The sequence below is a fragment of the Girardinichthys multiradiatus genome, chromosome 23 (genome assembly GCF_021462225.1).
Source record: "Girardinichthys multiradiatus isolate DD_20200921_A chromosome 23, DD_fGirMul_XY1, whole genome shotgun sequence".
NCBI lineage: Eukaryota > Metazoa > Chordata > Actinopteri > Cyprinodontiformes > Goodeidae > Girardinichthys > Girardinichthys multiradiatus.
The window spans coordinates 17351637-17369319 of NC_061815.1; the positions used below are offsets into that span (position 1 = coordinate 17351637).

The following is a 17683-nucleotide window of genomic DNA, read 5'->3' on the forward strand; positions in this document are numbered from 1 at the left end:
GCGTCATTGCTACAAGGATTGTTTTTACATAAATACATTTACAGTGGAGCATATGAGCAGTTCGTCTCAGAGCTATAATGCTAATGAAATTGGATATTTTTGCATACTAAATGCAAAGGATCTGTGCCAGCCTGTTCTAGCTGTTGATCGGTGTCAGGTGGATGACAAAAGGGTGCTGAAGCTCTGGAGTAATGTGAAAAGTATTTCACCTCCTTCTGTTTTCGCATTCTTGTCACACTTTTTAGATCTTCAAACTAATTGTCAATATCAAAGATAACCTGAGGAAATATTAATATAAATATTTTCAAATTATGGTTTTATTTATTACCCCCTAATCCTAACAATGGGTTGTGTCAACCTTGCTGGCAACAGCAGCCATTCAGTGTTTGCCATAACTGGCATTGAGTGACTGGAGATTTTTTTCTGACTGTTCTCAGCCACACTAGGGGGTTTTTGAGCATGGACAGCCTTTTTGAGGTTATGCCACAACCACTCAATCTGTGTTAGACTTATACCAGCTGTATTTGTGTAGACACCTCCAAAGAATTCCCACTTTTGCCTCATTGGTCCACAGAATCTTTCCCAGACTTTTTGGGGATGACAAGATTATTTTTACAAATGTGTTCTTTTTGGCCTGCTGTAGTTTTTCACCCTGGAACTCTTCTATGGATTCCCTGTCTCTTGGTGAACTCTGAACTTAGCTGAAGCAAGCGAAGCCTGTAGAGCTTTAGATGTTGTTTCGGGTTCTTTTGTGACCTCCTGAATGAGTCACTGATGTGTTCTTAAATCATACTTAATACATAATTTAATGTGGAAGACAATTACGTTTTCACATAGCATTGATTTTAGTGGCTTTCTTTCCCTTAATAAATAATATAATTAATGTAAAACCAATTTTCTTCAAGATTTATATTTGACAAAAAAGCAAAAACAGAATAAATCTGTAAGGCATGGCTCTGTACATAGGGCAGTGCATGTCCTTATGGCACTGAAATGCAAATATGAAATAATATGATGAAGGTGTTAATCAAAATAAAGACATAGCACATGTGTGTAAAGTGACAAAATAATGGTATGTATTAGTGAACTACAAACTATTTGCACAATAGTACATGCTGATGTGATTCATAAAAATTTCTGATAACTGAAAACAAAATATAAGCATAACAGGGGGCCACAAATTTAATCAACATCATCACCTTGGCTTTCTGCATGACAACTCCAGCAGAAGAAACACAAATTGACGGAGGTCTCTTACGCATCTCTGCGGCGCAGTTCACCGGTATAGAATCACTGTAGGCATTCTGTATTTTTTTGCCTGACTCCTGCAGAAAGTTGAGAAGTAAATAAAAAGAGTGCAAGTTAAACGTACTCCAGCTTTCCACACAGAACAATAAATATACCTTGACAGGCACCTTGGCCTCCACAGGTGCACCCAGTGCTCCGCCTGCCAGGCTCTTCTTCAAGTTCTCTTTGACCTGCGACAGTCTGAGTTCCAGCTCCACCCGCTCGGCCTCTTTGCCCCTGCAAGCCTCGTCCAGCTGGGACACATGCTTTTTCAGGAAGGATTTTCTCCTATCTGCTGCACAAAAACATGGTGAGGAATTAGCACAATGAGAAACCAGATGCATTCTTTTACTTTTATGTCCTCATTTAAATTGTCTCAAATGAAACTGCTTTCACAACCAACTTCTAAAATACTGAATGAGTACCAAGATAAGATGGAGCTTGTTATTGTATTTCCTGCATTTTCACAGTAAAATACAGTTCTAGTGAACAAACCTGAATGCTCCCTCTGCCAGTAAAAGCAACACACCACAGGAATCACAGGAAATTAATTAATTAGACATTGGAGGCATTTTCATAACCATGTTGTTGTTTTTAATAACAATAACAGTATTTGCCTAGCTAAGGGAATTTTCCTTTCACATGACCCTCACATAATAACGGTCAGAAACTAGGATCAAAAACACAGAAAAAGCACCCTCTACATCTGCTGGCATGCTTAAATAAATTATTATTCTATTGAAGTAGCATAATTTGAATAATTCTGAAAAATCCAATTTAAAATTCCGATAAAATAAATGTTACTGAAATATTTTGTAATTTATGCTTTATTACGTTGATCAAACGGCCAGGATCATTTAAAGTAATAATCCATGAGTTCTTATTTATCATGCGGTACAAATATGACATGCTGCCGATTTAGCCTCTCTTCAGAATGTCAGATGTGTCTTCCTAAGTCTAAGCATGTCTACAAGGAAACACCTACTTATCTAAACTCGCTATAACTACGATGAAAACAATAATAAATAAATGCAGACAGCTGGAACTCATAGTGAGCAGCATGAGAAGGATAAAACTCTGCAGTAAAAAGTGGCATCGTGGGGTCACCAAGTCTTCAGAACAACCATACCAACTGGTTGTTTGAAAGACAAGAGAAGACAGAGAAAATAATTTTCCAGGCTTCAATCACATTCACAAATGTTTAAAGTTTGCAAAACTCCACCTGGACTTTAAGATTAAGAATGAACTTTTCTGCAGCAAAAACTCAAGGTGAATCTCAAAACTAAAAAAAGGGATGAATATGTGAAAAAGCACCTCGTGTCTACTGTTAAGTACAGGTCCTTCTCAAAATATTAGCATATTGTGATAAAATTCATTATTTTCCATAATGTCATGATGAAAATTTAACATTCATATATTTTAGATTCATTGCACACTAACTGAAATATTTCAGGTCTTTTATTGTCTTAATACGGATGATTTTGGCATACAGCTCATGAAAACCCAAAATTCCTATCTCACAAAATTAGCATATCATTAAAAGGGTCTCTAAACGAGCTATGAACCTAATCATCTGAATCAACGAGTTAACTCTAAACACCTGCAAAAGATTCCTGAGACCTTTAAAACTCCCAGCCTGGTTCATCACTCAAAACTCCAATCATGGGTAAGACTGCCGACCTGACTGCTGTCCAGAAGGCCACTATTGACACCCTCAAGCAAGAGGGTAAGACACAGAAAGAAATTTCTGAACGAATAGGCTGTTCCCAGAGTGCTGTATCAAGGCACCTCAGTGGGAAGTCTGTGGGAAGGAAAAAGTGTGGCAGAAAACGCTGCACAACGAGAAGAGGTGACCGGACCCTGAGGAAGATTGTGGAGAAGGGCCGATTCCAGACCTTGGGGGACCTGCGGAAGCAGTGGACTGAGTCTGGAGTAGAAACATCCAGAGCCACCGTGCACAGGCGTGTGCAGGAAATGGGCTACAGGTGCCGCATTCCCCAGACATGGGCTACAGAGAAGCAGCACTGGACTGATGCTCAGTGGTCCAAAGTACTTTTTTCGGATGAAAACAAATTCTGCATGTCATTCGGAAATCAAGGTGCCAGAGTCTGGAGGAAGACTGGGGAGAAGGAAATGCCAAAATGCCAGAAGTCCAGTGTCAAGTACCCACAGTCAGTGATGGTCCGGGGTGCCGTGTCAGCTGCTGGTGTTGGTCCACTGTGTTTTATCAAGGGCAGGGTCAATGCAGCTAGCTATAAGGAGATTTTGGAGCACTTCATGCTTCCATCTGCTGAAAAGCTTTTTGGAGATGAAGATTTCATTTTTCAGCACGACCTAGCACCTGCTCACAGTGCCAAAACCACTGGTAAATGGTTTACTGACCATGGTATCACTGTGCTCAATTGGCCTGCCAACTCTCCTGACCTGAACCCCATAGAGAATCTGTGGGATATTGTGAAGAGAACGTTGAGAGACTCAAGACCCAACACTCTGGATGAGCTAAAGGCCGCTATCGAAGCATCCTGGGCCTCCATAAGACCTCAGCAGTGCCACAGGCTGATTGCCTCCATGCCACGCCGCATTGAAGCAGTCATTTCTGCAAAAGGATTCCCGACCAAGTATTGAGTGCATAACTGTACATGATTATTTGAAGGTTGACGTTTTTTGTATTAAAAACACTTTTCTTTTATTGGTCGGATGAAATATGCTAATTTTGTGAGATAGGAATTTTGGGTTTTCATGAGCTGTATGCCAAAATCATCCGTATTAAGACAATAAAAGACCTGAAATATTTCAGTTAGTGTGCAATGAATCTAAAATATATGAATGTTAAATTTTCATCATGACATTATGGAAAATAATGAACTTTATCACAATATGCTAATATTTTGAGAAGGACCTGTATGTTGGGGGATAATCATGAACTCTTGGAAATGGCAGAAAAGTCTAAATAGAAAATCTAAAGCAGTCAAATCAATAGAGAAGTGGTCCACCAGAAAAAAGGTAAACCTTCTTTCATTGCCATCTTAGTCCTCAAACCTCAGTCCTGCAGGAAATCAGAGGGTGAGCTGAAGAGAAGAGAGCATTTGCAAAGACCCATGACCCAGGATGACTAAGAGAGATTCTGCAAAGGTCACTGGTCAAAGATCCTTCTCCCTATATGCTCCAGTTTTGTGAAATATTACAGGAGACAACTAAGAGCTGTCTTGTTTACAATGAAGGTTGTACAAATAGACGTGTGTTGAAAAATATTGTACACCATGATAAAACATGTTGTTAACCAGATTTTCTTTTTTCTACTGAAAAAATGTACTGCAATTGAAGGCTTTTTTTCCAAAATTGCATGCTCCTGCAATAGAAGATATATTTATTTAATTAGCTTCTTACACATCTTAATCAGGGGTGCAAATAAATGTGGAGAACAGTGTACGTTCTTATCTAACAGTCTGCTGTCAAATCTCAGCTAATTAGCTTTGGTGTTCATTTAGGAACTACAGATGTATTTTAATCTGTGTTCTGCATTTTCTCATACCTGAGGCCACCTTAAGTTCTTCCTTCAGCTCTCTCTTCTGCTGTCGGAGTGTCACCAGTGCGTTTCGTATTCCGTCCCTCTCTGTTTCCAGCTCCTCTTTTTCTCTGAGGTAACGCTTGGCATCTTCCTCCGCTCGTGTTTTCCCATACCTTCCATATGGGTTGGTATCTGGATGGGAGCAAAAGGTGAATGGGGTCAGACATGCAGGGGTTGTGGGAAAAAAAAAAGAGAAAAAGCCCTGACAATGATTCACTTTCCTGTCTGATTTTATACTCCGCTGTAATACTCTGGGGGGGTAAACACAGTGAAGTAAGCTTAACATACTGGTTTTAATTGGACTGCATTTCTGAGTTTTACCTTTCTATCTGATGAAGGTTTTGGGAAGAACAATCAGATGATGCATGAAGAAAAGACAACACACAAAAACTCATACAGGATGAGGGGTCAGGAGGTGAGACAGCACATCTAATGTGAGCCCAATAAATCTCTGGTTACATCCCAAAGCTGTCAGCCATGAGCTCTTATGTGATAAGCAACTATATGAACTCTCTGTAAACCAGAAACAATAATCTGCCCCACTTGTAAAGCTAATGACAAAACAAGGCATTTGGGAGAGGGCGATTACTGATGGAGAATGAGAAAAGGATCAATAGGGAAAGGAGAAACATTGGGGCAGATGAGGGCTTTAAATTATGGGGCTGTCATCAAACTGGCTCAGCACTAGGAGGAGCGTACAGAGTGTGAGGCCTAACGCACAACAGAAACAGAATCTCTGAATCCAATGTGAGATGTAACTACAGTATACTAACAGGAAACATCTGCATTACATTTATTTAATTCTTTTTATTGTCTCTGGAGTGACACATGGAAAGTGTGGGTGGGTATAAAGCTGACAAAACACTGCAATGCAATTTCTGCAAAAGCAAAAGAGGCTCCACACATATCCATTTTAACTGCTGACACAAGAGCTTGCACTGATATCTGTACAAATAGCCCCCAAAAGTCAACGTAAATGTGTTTGCGGATTAATCAAAATTGTTGATTTAGCTCCACTTTCGGTCAAAAGGATAAAGCTTTTATCCACAAACTTGTTATTTATTCAACAACACCTTGTACAACTGAATAATTCACAAAAGTAAAATAACCTAAAGAATGCAACAAGAAAAAATACCCGTGTCTTATCACCAGGTTTTAGGTTAAAGAGGCCAAAAATATAATAAGGCTCACAAAACAGAAATAAAAATATTTCTTTCATATGATGGTAAACATTAATTAAGCACGCATTATTCAAGCCTGGAGAAACCTCACACTGAGTGACTTCATTGCAATTGTGACGTGACCGTTTTATTATCTCATCTTTAGATATTAAGGCCTCAATCTTGTTTTATTAACAATTGTGTTGTGATAATTTCCTGATCTCTTTGTTTACTATGGTAACAATTTTACTGCCATTATTTGGAGATTTTCAGTTATTTGTTGCAATAATGTCATCATCTTACAATGTTGAGTTAATAAAAAAGTCTTTTTCTACTGATTGCAGGTATATAATTTCATTATCTTGAGACACTGAAACCCTTAGGTTGCTTTATTTTGTTTTAATTTCAATTAACAACAAGTAACCACTTCATTATATCAATTGCTCTTGATAAAGGTAATTTTTTGCAAGTACAGTTTCAGTTGCTCAATTTCTTTGAGATAATGAGATATCGAGCTTGCTTTTTTGTAAATGTGGTTTAATTGTCTTGTTATCTCAATAGTAATACAATGTTTAGTTTAATGTTTCACAATAAGTTTCCTCATCTGCTTATGTCAAGATAAAATAACTGTTTAATTATCCCATTATCTGATGACATCAAAGCATGTGACAGTTAATATTCATTGATCCATATAATGTGTTTTACTAAGTGAACCAAGCTGCTGAAATAAATAATCCTTTCAACAATATTCTAATTTATTGATAATGACCGCATTTGTTTTAGTTCAGAAATCAGCGATAGTGGCACCTTGTTTAAACTGAAAACATGCATTACTATTTAAAGCGAGCCTTCAGTGTCATGTGACATAAAACTACTAACTTTTTCACCAGTCAGCCTGTTATCTTTTCTCCAAATAGACTGTCAAGACGAAACAAAGCCCTCTCTGTCGATTTGTCTTTAGCATCTTGGAAACAACAAAACAAATGCACTTACTTGAGCCTGTTCGCTTCAGGGAAACTAATGACTCGGCTTGGTCTAAGGCGCTGTGGGAGAAACTCGAGTGTCGCTTTCCTTGATTCCCTGATTTCTCCCTTGACTGGGTGGAGCAGAGAGGAGAAGGGATGGAAGGCATGTAAGAGAATAAGGACAGGATCATACATTTAGCAATAAACTAAAAGTCAGAAAATAATTAAGAAAAAATTAAGAAAAATGCTGAGTTTGTATGCACGAACTTGGCAATAAAGCTGATTCTGATTCTGAGATATGTATGTAATTAGCCAGAGGTGGTGATGGCTATGTGTTGTATTCCATGTCAGTGAGGTTAAGAGAGGGGTTTGTGGTCTATAAAACTGCCATGAGCTCTTCCCTTCCTGTCGTTAGTCTGAGAAGTCATTTTTGGCATCTAGAAAGGCATGAAACAGACCACTGTCCATATATTTAAGTGCCTTTCATTCAGACAGAGACAGTCCACAACAGCTGCACACACACAGACAGATTCTCCAATCTGATCACATCAAAGCGAAACATTCACGCATATGCTTCCGTTAATCTCAGAAAGAATGCATGTGCATCTCAGTACGCGTGCCCCACCTGCGCGTGCTCAGTAGGGACCTCATCGTATGTCCTGGAATCCGTGGAGGTGCTGCTGGAGGAGGTAGCCCACCTACGTTCAGAGAACAAGAGAAAAAAAAACGAGCGAGGTCAAAGCTCTACTGCTCTGCCCTCAACTTGTTCAAATATCTCAAACCTAATCCTGTCTCACTCACAGAAAGGAATTTCGAGCGGCGTCCCTAATGTGTGCGATGGTTTCCACGTCAACGTAATCGTAATGCAGGGACTCAGGGTCTGTGGCAGAGCCTGTTTCCGCAAGGATGACGCCGAGCCACTGTCCAAGTTCATCAGAGCTGCTTGCCTAACAAAACACCGGGAAATTTCTAAAGTTTTAACAAGTTTAACTAATAAAACATAATTCCTTAAGTTCTTCATTTCTTTAGGGAGGAGTGGGGCAGGCCATTACAAAAATAAATACATAAAAATGTTATGACAAAAAGTTGGTCTATTTATCTTTTTGGTAGCCAAATATTTTGTATTTTTTTTACTTTGGTTTGGTCTCCACCCACTCCACCCAAACATGCTGCTCATAAGACAAAAGTTTATTTGAGTTCATCAGGGCTTATTAAGTGACAACATCTGTCTGGTGTTGGAAAACCTGAGTCTGACAAAAAGATATGCATCAATATTTTAGCAGGTCAATAGAAATAGGCAAATGTTTTCTGTACAGCTGTACAGAACCTATGAACTGTTATCTTTAAGACATGCTTACAGTATCTAAACGTACAGTACTTATTCATGCAGTCCTTTAGAGAAAACTAACTGTATTTCACCTCCAGAGCCACCATTTCCGTGCTGTCCCGGAGGATGCGAAAGGCAAAGGGGTGTTTAGGTCCAAGCCCAGGGACCACCTCACAGCCATTCAGTGGAAGGGATGGCAGGGAGGTCCGTGGGTCCCCCCGGTCGTGGTAGAAGTGCATGGAGCCTCTGCACACACAACACCAGTGCTCTCGCCACACCTGGTTCACCAGCACCAACAGGTAGCCTGAGTTAGGTAAAACAGAGAAAGGAATAATAAATTGTCGGTAAATTTGAGAGATTCCAGGAGTTCAAGAGAGAGAACAATTTACCTTGTCGAGGGTCGCTGTAGGATGTCCGGGAGTCACCCGACCGAGATGGCTTCTTCTTGGAGAAACTGATGATGCGTGTGATCTTACGTCCTGCAGCGAAAGCTCCTCGTTTCACCTTAACTAAATCAGAAGTTTAGCATGTACAAATTTATCTGTAATGGAATATTACACTAAAATATTTTGAACAGAGACTTACAAAAGGAAATGAAAAGAACACCTGGTATTCAAAGAAATTTAAAAAGAAAAATCGGAAATCATAAGTATGGCATACAATTGAATTCACCCTCCCAGAGTCAATACTTTTGACAACCATCTTTTGTTGCCTTCTGTGATACATCTCTATGAGCTTTGCACATTTGGGGAACTGACATTATTCCCTACCCTTCTTTGTCATACATTCAGTCAGGTTCAATGCAGTGCATTTGTTGACTATAGTTGTCAAGTCTTTCCACAGATTCTTAATCGGATGCTATGAACATGCTATGATATAAATCATTCCATTGTGGCTCTGGTTGTCTGATTAGGATCGTTTTCCTGCTACACCCCAGTCAAAATGTTTGCAACCTCTCACAGGTTTTTTTTCAAGGATTGTCTGGTATTTAAAGTGTTTCTGTCCCTGTTGAAAAAAAGCATCAGCACAGCATTGTGGGGATATTGTGTTTATCATGTTCAGAGTTAGTTTCCACCGAACATAGCATTTTGGATGTAGCCCAGAAAGTTAAATCTTGGTCTCATTTGACCTGCATGACTTGTGCCAAATAGCAAAGACATTTGATGGCTCTCCTTTCAATGATTGGTTTCTTCTTGCCAATTCTCCAGAGGCTAGACTTACCAATAGTAGTCTCTAATTAATGCCTATCTTACTTACCTAAGTTTGCAGTTTTGACATATACTTTACATTCTTTTAAATAAAATATTGGTAAGATTTTACTAAGGGGTATCAAATTAACAGGTGTTGCCTAAAATGTCTGACATAAAGTCTAAAAAACTCCGTTGGAGTTTGCAGTTCTGACATGACAAAATGTTCAAGGAGTAAAAATACCTTTGCAAGATACTTTAAACTAAGCAGCAGAGGAAGAAATTTCTCACCATTCTCTTTGCTGTTCTCTACAGCTGAAACACCCACGCTGTCTGAATCAGATGTGTTTCTGTCTACAGACAACCTCTGTGGAAGAACAATACAGTCACAGTTTTAGACTTTCACCAACAGCGTCTGAATCCCACCCCAGGTCAGTGTGGGTCACAAGCAGGGGTGAAAGTAGTTTTAAATTCTTGCCGGTACTTAGGGGCGGGGCTAAAGGGTGGGCTAGGGAGGCAATGGGGGCATATATGCATGTAGTGGCATTGGTCTAGACTGCAAGGGAAGTTCAGCTTCCCCTAAAATGTCAAAAATAAGTGATCAAATATAAACTGTTGTGTATATATATATATATATATATATATATAAATATTATTATTTTTTTTTTTTTTCAAACTATTTTCTGATGCATAACTTCAGTTAGTTTCTTCAGTTTCCGTCTTTTCTTTTGAACAAAGAAGTTATTGTTCTCTGCATTGTGGTCAAGTTTTGATTTAATTTAAATAAAAAAATTTGACAGTTCAGTTGTTTTTGAGTTGTTTTTTTTTAAGTCTGTAGATGCTAAGTGATTTGTAGTTCGTCCTGTCCTAATGCAAGCTGCGGTTTTTTATGTCTGTGCACCACCTGTGTAAAATCTCCCAGTCCATTAAATCGAACGCATCGATCTCCTTGGCAACCGTTCTGTTTCGGAGGTAAGCGCGCATGCACTCTCGTGTAGTGTATGTGAAATCTCTGGTCGTAACGGTGTTTTCGAGCTGTACTGTGTTGTTGCAATTCAGCAAAATACCATGAAACACAACTAGTTTCTCTCCCTTTGCTTTTAATTGGGGTATTTAGCAGCGAGCAGACAGACATTAAACGTAGCGGTGCTCGTTTTAAAGGCTGGCCGTTCTCAACAGCCTCAAGCTCCAAGGGGAGAGACGCAAAGCAAGAGCTTTGAGCAATGTTGCCAGGTGTACGATAATTATAGTATTTGTACGATAATTTTACTCTCTGTACGATCAATATTCCTAAAAAAGGCCTGTAATCAGTTGTCATCAGCCTATCGCCAAAGTCTGTCGGAGTTTTTTTGGGAACCTTAAAGGCATCTGTGTCCGGATTCGGAAACAAACGCTGGAAATTCCAGCCAATCGTGCTTTTCTAAATGTGACCTATGTGTGACGTAATGCGTTGGCCTCAGAACAACGGCCATGATTGGCTGAATAGTCCACTGCGCCCGCCCATGATTGAGGAAAATTCAATTCAATTCAAAGATACTTTATTGATCCCCGAGGGGAAATTAGAATTCCAGTACAACCCATCCAAACAGACATCATGACACAAGACAAGGGGGGACGGGTCACCGAGGCTTTGCTGCCCACTCACAGGCGCTGCCCTTGCTAGATGAGAAAAGAGGCCACATTAGGTAAGTAGAGGGAAAAATCATATTTCACACTTTATCCTTAGCAGGATACAGTTTGAGATTGCAAAAAACCTCAGCACAAAGACGCAACAAGTTGACAAAACAACATCATGCCGGGAACGGTGAAGGTGGTGTGAGGGGTGCATATGTTTATCTTGAGCATGTGTGTGTGTGCAAGTGAGTGTGTGCAAGTAAGTCCATGAAGCACTGTCCCAGAGGCCATTGTCCTTGATGGTACGTTGGAATGTTCATCAACCGGCCACAAAGTTCTGAGCAGGTCCACAGATGTCCTCAGGGAAGGGAGGGGGCAGAGGGAGCAGAGCGTCATGTTTACATAACTTCCAGGAGAAGTTGAAGATAGCCAGCCATCAAGGCCGTGCAGGGGAGCCAGATTCAGAAAAACAACAATTATTTGGGTTTGGCTGACTCTTAATTTTCCGTCAGCCTTGAGAGTCTCGCTGGTGCTTCTCAAAGGTGAATCCAAACAGCCAAATTCCTGGTCTTTCGCAAGATCCGAGCGAACAACTTTCTCCAAGATTTATCCCATTTCACCCCTGAGTCCAGGAACCGCAACCTGCCTGCGATCCTAAGGATCACATCCAGTTTGCAATTCAGCTCACGTAACATCTCAGTCTGAGTGCAGATCGCCTTGAAGATCCCATCACACATGCCAGGCAGCTTCACAATTGCCAGAACAGCTGCTGACATTCTCCGAATTTCTCGATATGCCAGGTAACCGCTGACTCCAAAAATCCTGATATCAAACATCCAATTATATACATATCTTCCACATCCTCGACTGACATTATCGACAAACGCACAATCCTCCATTTCTGCCAGGAGTTTATTGTGTATCCAGAGAAAAACGTCCAGTCCGGACAAGTTGGGCTCTCCTTCACCCTGTCTTCTCGTCGAGAAAATTTGATCAATTGCATTGAGAGACCAGCTGACCAAATCCATAACTCAGAATTTGGAAGATATGCAAGAAGAGGCTTCAAAAAGAAGACAAGACACAGAACTGAAGCAGGGCAGATATGGGAGGGGTGCGGGAGACAGAGAAAAAGCGTCCTCCTCCACCGAGAGCAGAAAGAAAGAGGTAAGAAAAGAAGTAAAGAAGAAGAAGCAGAGCCCGGCACTATGGGGCTGCAGATGTTGAGAAATCCATTCCGTACTGATGCCACAAAGCTGCGAGTGCCTGTTAGACGCTATTTAACACATCAACAGTCTTGTTATTTTGGTTATGACGAGTGTACGATAATTTCTCTCAAAATGTGATAATTATATGTCTCTAGTACGATAATCCTACATTTCTCACCTGGTAACACTGGCATTGAGGCTCCAGCATAGCAGAACAGTTCAGAAACTATTTGGAATGAGGGGAAAAAAGCTATATTTATAAACAGATGAAGTCGTGTTTTAGACTGCCTGATGATAGCGGATCTTCTTTGTGTGCTTGAGTTTTTGCAGATGTAACTGGTTCTGGATGACGGCTTCATAACAGACAGCCGTTCTTCCCTCTTCCCGGTTACTGCGTAGTGGTACGCAGTACCGGACCGTACCGGCTCACTTTCACCCCTGGTCACAAGACAGTGAAACCGATTAACGTGTTTAAAGAGAGACTTTCAATTTAGTTATAGGCATAAAGACAAACCGACCTATCATCTTCTTTTTTTCCTCCCTGCAACCAAGTTACATCTCTGTTTCTGTCAGAGGCTTTTGAAGTTTATGTTCGGACAATTTTAAGTAAGGTTCAGAGGATGTTCGAAGTCTGACTCACCGTCTCCTTTGTCATTGTTGCCTTAACACCTAATTATATTACACATCTCCCCTTCCTTCTGCGAGCCAAATACAGCATCATGGCACGCTGTGCTAAGCCAAACAACTGTTTAGGAAAATTGGTGGTGACAGCACAATTGCTACTTTAATCAAACTTTTCCTCACCTCAGATGTCTAATTATACCCTGGGAATAAAAAAATTACAAAGAAGCTTGCGTATGAACATCCTCACCTTGTCAAGCTCATTTTTCCTCTGAGTGTTGGGAGACGCGGCTTTGTCGGGTGGTCCGCTTTGACTACTCACCTTCCTGACAACCTATGGGGCGTTTTTACATCACAGTTTATTCAAATGTTCCTTTTGTGATGAAGAGAAAGCAGAATTCTCAATGTACATTTGCCACAAAAAGGTAGCATTTACCTTTAGCCACTTGTGAGCCTGTTCCCTGCTTTGAACTGCCAGCACCAGCCCATCTCCATTAGGTAAGGTGAACCTCAGCTCATGGTGCTTCTTTTTGCTGTCTTTAGGTACATAGACGACAGAGCATTGGGGCAACAGCAGGTCCACGTAGGGACATGTGTCTTTAGAGTTCTTATAGCACTGCAGGAAGGAAAACAAGTACAGTGCTTGGCAAACGTTTTCTAAAATTTTTTACTTTTCTGTCTGTCACAACCACCAACTGCATTGTATCTTATTGGGATTTTATGCAATAAACCAACACAAAGTAGGGCATAATTGTGACGTTTTTTTGTTTTAAAAGTATAAATCTGAAAGTTGCAGGGTGGGTTTGCGTTCAGCTCTCTGAGTCAATACTTAGTAAAACCACTTCTCTCTGCAATTACAGCTGCAAGTCTCTTGGGATATGTCTCTATCAGCTTTGCACTGAATTATTTTTTTGTCATTCTTGTTTGCAAAATAGCTTAGTGAGCTCATTCAGATTGTATGGAGAGGCTGTCTGTGAACAGCCTCACCACAGCTTCTCAATTGCATTTAGGTGTGTAGTTTGGCTTGGTCATTCTAACATGACAATATCATTTAAACTAAACAACCCGGCTGTATGTTTTAGGACTGTTGTCATGCTGGGAGGTGAAACTCTGCTCCAGTCTCAGGTCTTTTGCAACCTCAAACCTGTTTTCTTCCTGGATTGCCCTGTATTTAGCTCCATCATTCCATCCATCCAGCATTCCATTTTTGTTTTATCTGATTATTGCACCTTCACCAGCATTTTTGTTGTGTCCCCTACATAGTTTGTGGAGACTACAAATAAGACTTCTTGTTGGTTTTTTCTTACCCTATTTATAAAGGGCAGATGTGTTGAGTCCACAACTAATAGCTGTTCTGTTAACAGATACTCTGACCTGAGCTATTTATGGATCTCTGCATCTCCTCCCAAGTCACTAGAACCACTTGACTTCTCTGATTAATGTTATCTTTACTTGGTCAGCTTAGATGGAGAGCCATGTTTTGGTAAGTTTGCAGTTGTGCTATAATCTTTAAAGCTTTAAACATCTACAAACCTTTTCCCTGACCTGTCTGCTGTATTAGTTGGTGTTTATGATGCTAATTATTCACAAATGTTCTTGGCCTTCACAGAAATCCTGGATTCATACTGAGATGAGATAGCACAAAGGCGGACTAAAGTACAGTTTCCGATTTTTATTTCATTACTTTACTCCAAGTTTGCAATTATGTGGTACCCTGTGTTGGTCTATCACACTCAAAACCTTAATAAAATACATTGAAGTTTGTGGTTGTAATGAGACAAAATGTGGACAATATTAAGGAGTTTGAATACTTTTGCAATGTACTGTAGTTTGTAGGTGGTTAAAAGAGACGAGTTAAAGGGACGCTGTCATGTTACTAAGAACCTCTCACCTGTAGTCTGTTCTCCCGGATAACTGTGAACTGTTTGGCCCACTGGCCAAATCGTTTCTTACGCAGCAGGAATGCACAAATGCGACAATCTCTGACAGGAGGTATGTTGCTCTCATCCGACGGCCATTGATGAGTGACACCAGGGCTCCTCTCCTCTTCGTCCTCCTCATATGATTCATATGAACTGCTCAGAGCATCTGAGTCATTGTCTACAAGAGCAATGAAGATGATAAAGTATGCTTTACTGGATGAAAAAGAAGTAAAAAAACTAGGATGTCTGAGGGGTTATTAGCTCACAGGAGTTTTTGCGGTGCGAGTTAATGGATGTAGCCAGATAGTGGTTGTCAGTATCTTCATAGACATCATCTATAGAGTTGGGAGGGCTGGGCCTGTCTGAAAATAGAAGATACGAAATCCACACTCACTCACTACATCTTTATCCACTTAAATCCAACTTGAGCTTTGTAATTATGTTAGGAGCAACATGATATATGAGTATATTTAGATAATTTTAAATCATCAGTACTGACTTGGAGGTTTTCTATAGAAAACTGACACCAAAGGTTACCAAGTTCAGCTTTAAACATGCTGACCTCGTGTGATTATGTACTCAGTAGCCATGCCAGGACTAAGGGGCACAGCCTCCTCATAGTAATCCTCAGGAGGAGGCGTTGTGGGCAGTGGGGGAGGGGAGTCTGTACAGCTCTGCGAAGGCAGACACATAAACACAAACAAAGTCATGTTTCTTTCATTGCCAATTTTCTTCTTTTTCAAAGCCAAAGAGTTACAGTGTATAAACCTCAGCGGTGAATGATTTCCATAAATTAGACACATGGGTGGACCTCTTAATCCTCAGTTTTCCAACATCATGCAGACTGATGAGTGTGCGAACATGGGGAAATCCCTCATGCATCCAGCAGAATTCCATATTTCATTGCTTTGTATTCATAAGTTATTACAAGGAGCTGTAATATTTATTCGCATAATAAGACCTGAGACTAAATTTTGAAGAAACAAACAGACAAAACTCATCCAAACATTTTAGTTAGTTTACCTTAAAGCTGACACATCTATAACTCATAATAAGCAGTGCATTTATTTTGAATGGGTTCACTTGCCTGCTTTAAAGTGTCATCTTGTGTCTTCTTGTCATCTTTCAGATAATCTGTAACGTCCTTTAGGTCTCCGAGCTCGCAATCTGGAAAACAGCAGAAAAATTGATACTGAAAGTCAAAAACTTACACAACATCAAGAGCATCTCAAATTCACGGACATGGGTATGTTGCATCACAACTCACCAAATTTTTCAAACAGAGACTCCACAAAACTTGTCCCATTTTTGTAGACAGAGGAGTTTACGTAGATGTAGTCTGGTCCTGATTCTAGATGATAGAATCAACAAAAACATTAAAGGCACCACGAAACAATGAGTGCATAGACACCGACACCTGAGGGTTTTAGGTATGTTATTTGATCACTACACCAATAAAGCATTGTCACAGTGTCTCTTTTCATTTTTATGCCAACAATTGCCAAATCTGTGTGGAACTTAAGGGTGACACAAACTCTGATGGACCCCCTCTTAACTGTTTTAATGATTTGAAGGGGTGGCTTTAATTGTTTTCACATTTTAATCAAAAAAAGATGTTAAGATTCTGTTATTTGTTTTTAAGTCTTTAAATCCCTCATACTGAGCATGCATGTAGCGACAGTGGAGAGGAAAAACTCCCCTTTAACAGGAAGAAACCTCCAGCAGAACCAGGCTCAGTGTGAGCGGCCATCTGCCACGACCGACTGGGGGTTTTAGAGAACAGAGCAGAGACACAAAGAGAACAAAGAAGCACTGATCCAGGAGTCCTTTCTATGGGAAGGAAAAGTAAATGTTAATGGATGTAGCTCCTTTAGTCGTTTCACCTAGAAAGAAAGAACAGATAAACTCTGATCCAGTTTTCAAGGTTAGAGTCTGAAAGAGAACACAGAGTTAGTCACAGTAAAAGCTCAGTCAATTGCCATGTCTAGGAGAGAGAAAGGGTTAAACACTGAAAGACAAGGCCAAGTGGGTCATCTGTAGAGGGTGAGCATTAAGTTGTTGCCAGCAGAAGCTTGGACAATGCCCCTCTCCAGAAAGGTGTCACAGGTAGACACAGAGTCAGGCCAGGTGTAGCTTCTAGGAAGAGAAAAGAGAGAGAACATAAAGTTAGAAGCTGAAATAACAGCAAATAATGCAAAATTGGAGAGTAGTGTGAGAATGTAGCGAAGAGGGTGAAAGTGGTCATTATGTCCTCCAGGAGCCTAAGCCTATAGCAGCATAACTACAGAGATAGCTCAGGATAACCTAAGCCACTCTAACTATAAGCTTTATCAAAAAGGAAAGTTTTAAGCCTAGCCTTAAAAGTAGACAGTTTGTCCATCTAGAGCCCACTGATGGTCATTGTTATACTAAAAACCACAACGATTGGGATACCTCTCTCTGTCAGATTGACCATAACCACTGGAAAAGAGAAGGGGTCTTACATCTTGTTCTCTTAGGTCAGCTGACCTTTTGCCCTTGTCAAAACACAGGACCGCTCAGAGGGTACCGGGCCTTCTCGGTTGCCGGTACTAAACGCAATTTTAGTCTGCCGCTACGGAATTCTCCAGATTCTTTAGTATTTAGAAAATGTCATATTTAATAAACTATGAAACTCACAAATTCCTTACAACTACCTCTCAATATTTGTCTCAATATTTGCAAATGCTTAGATAAATAAGTGGGGACCATCTCTTTGAATATAACGTCTGTTATATTCAAAGCTGATATCATTGAACCTTTAGAACATTTTTATTTTATTTGGAAGTTATATCAACCTGAATAAAAC

The 17683-nt window shown here is 40.2% G+C and overlaps 1 protein-coding gene across 7 annotated transcripts in view; it reads right to left on the reverse strand.

Moving 5' to 3' along the window:
- afap1l1a (actin filament associated protein 1-like 1a) overlaps positions 1–17683 on the reverse strand; it is a 44704-nt gene that overhangs the window by 1988 nt on the left and 25033 nt on the right. For 5 of the 7 annotated variants that reach the window (XM_047353748.1, XM_047353747.1, XM_047353744.1 and 2 more), the window contains 16 exons: positions 16124–16207; positions 15944–16023; positions 15419–15530; positions 15123–15218; positions 14826–15034; positions 13371–13550; positions 13185–13268; positions 9786–9861; positions 8697–8816; positions 8400–8611; positions 7782–7927; positions 7606–7678; positions 7009–7111; positions 4820–4987; positions 1404–1582; positions 1200–1325 (listed from right to left, as the gene is read on the reverse strand). In XM_047353748.1, the coding sequence (XP_047209704.1) occupies positions 1200–1325; positions 1404–1582; positions 4820–4987; positions 7009–7111; positions 7606–7678; positions 7782–7927; positions 8400–8611; positions 8697–8816; positions 9786–9861; positions 13185–13268; positions 13371–13550; positions 14826–15034; positions 15123–15218; positions 15419–15530; positions 15944–16023; positions 16124–16207 (2048 nt within the window). The remainder of the gene's footprint in view (positions 1–1199; positions 1326–1403; positions 1583–4819; positions 4988–7008; positions 7112–7605; positions 7679–7781; positions 7928–8399; positions 8612–8696; positions 8817–9785; positions 9862–13184; positions 13269–13370; positions 13551–14825; positions 15035–15122; positions 15219–15418; positions 15531–15943; positions 16024–16123; positions 16208–17683) is intronic. The other 2 variants (XM_047353750.1, XM_047353745.1) reach the window with 2 other exon arrangements.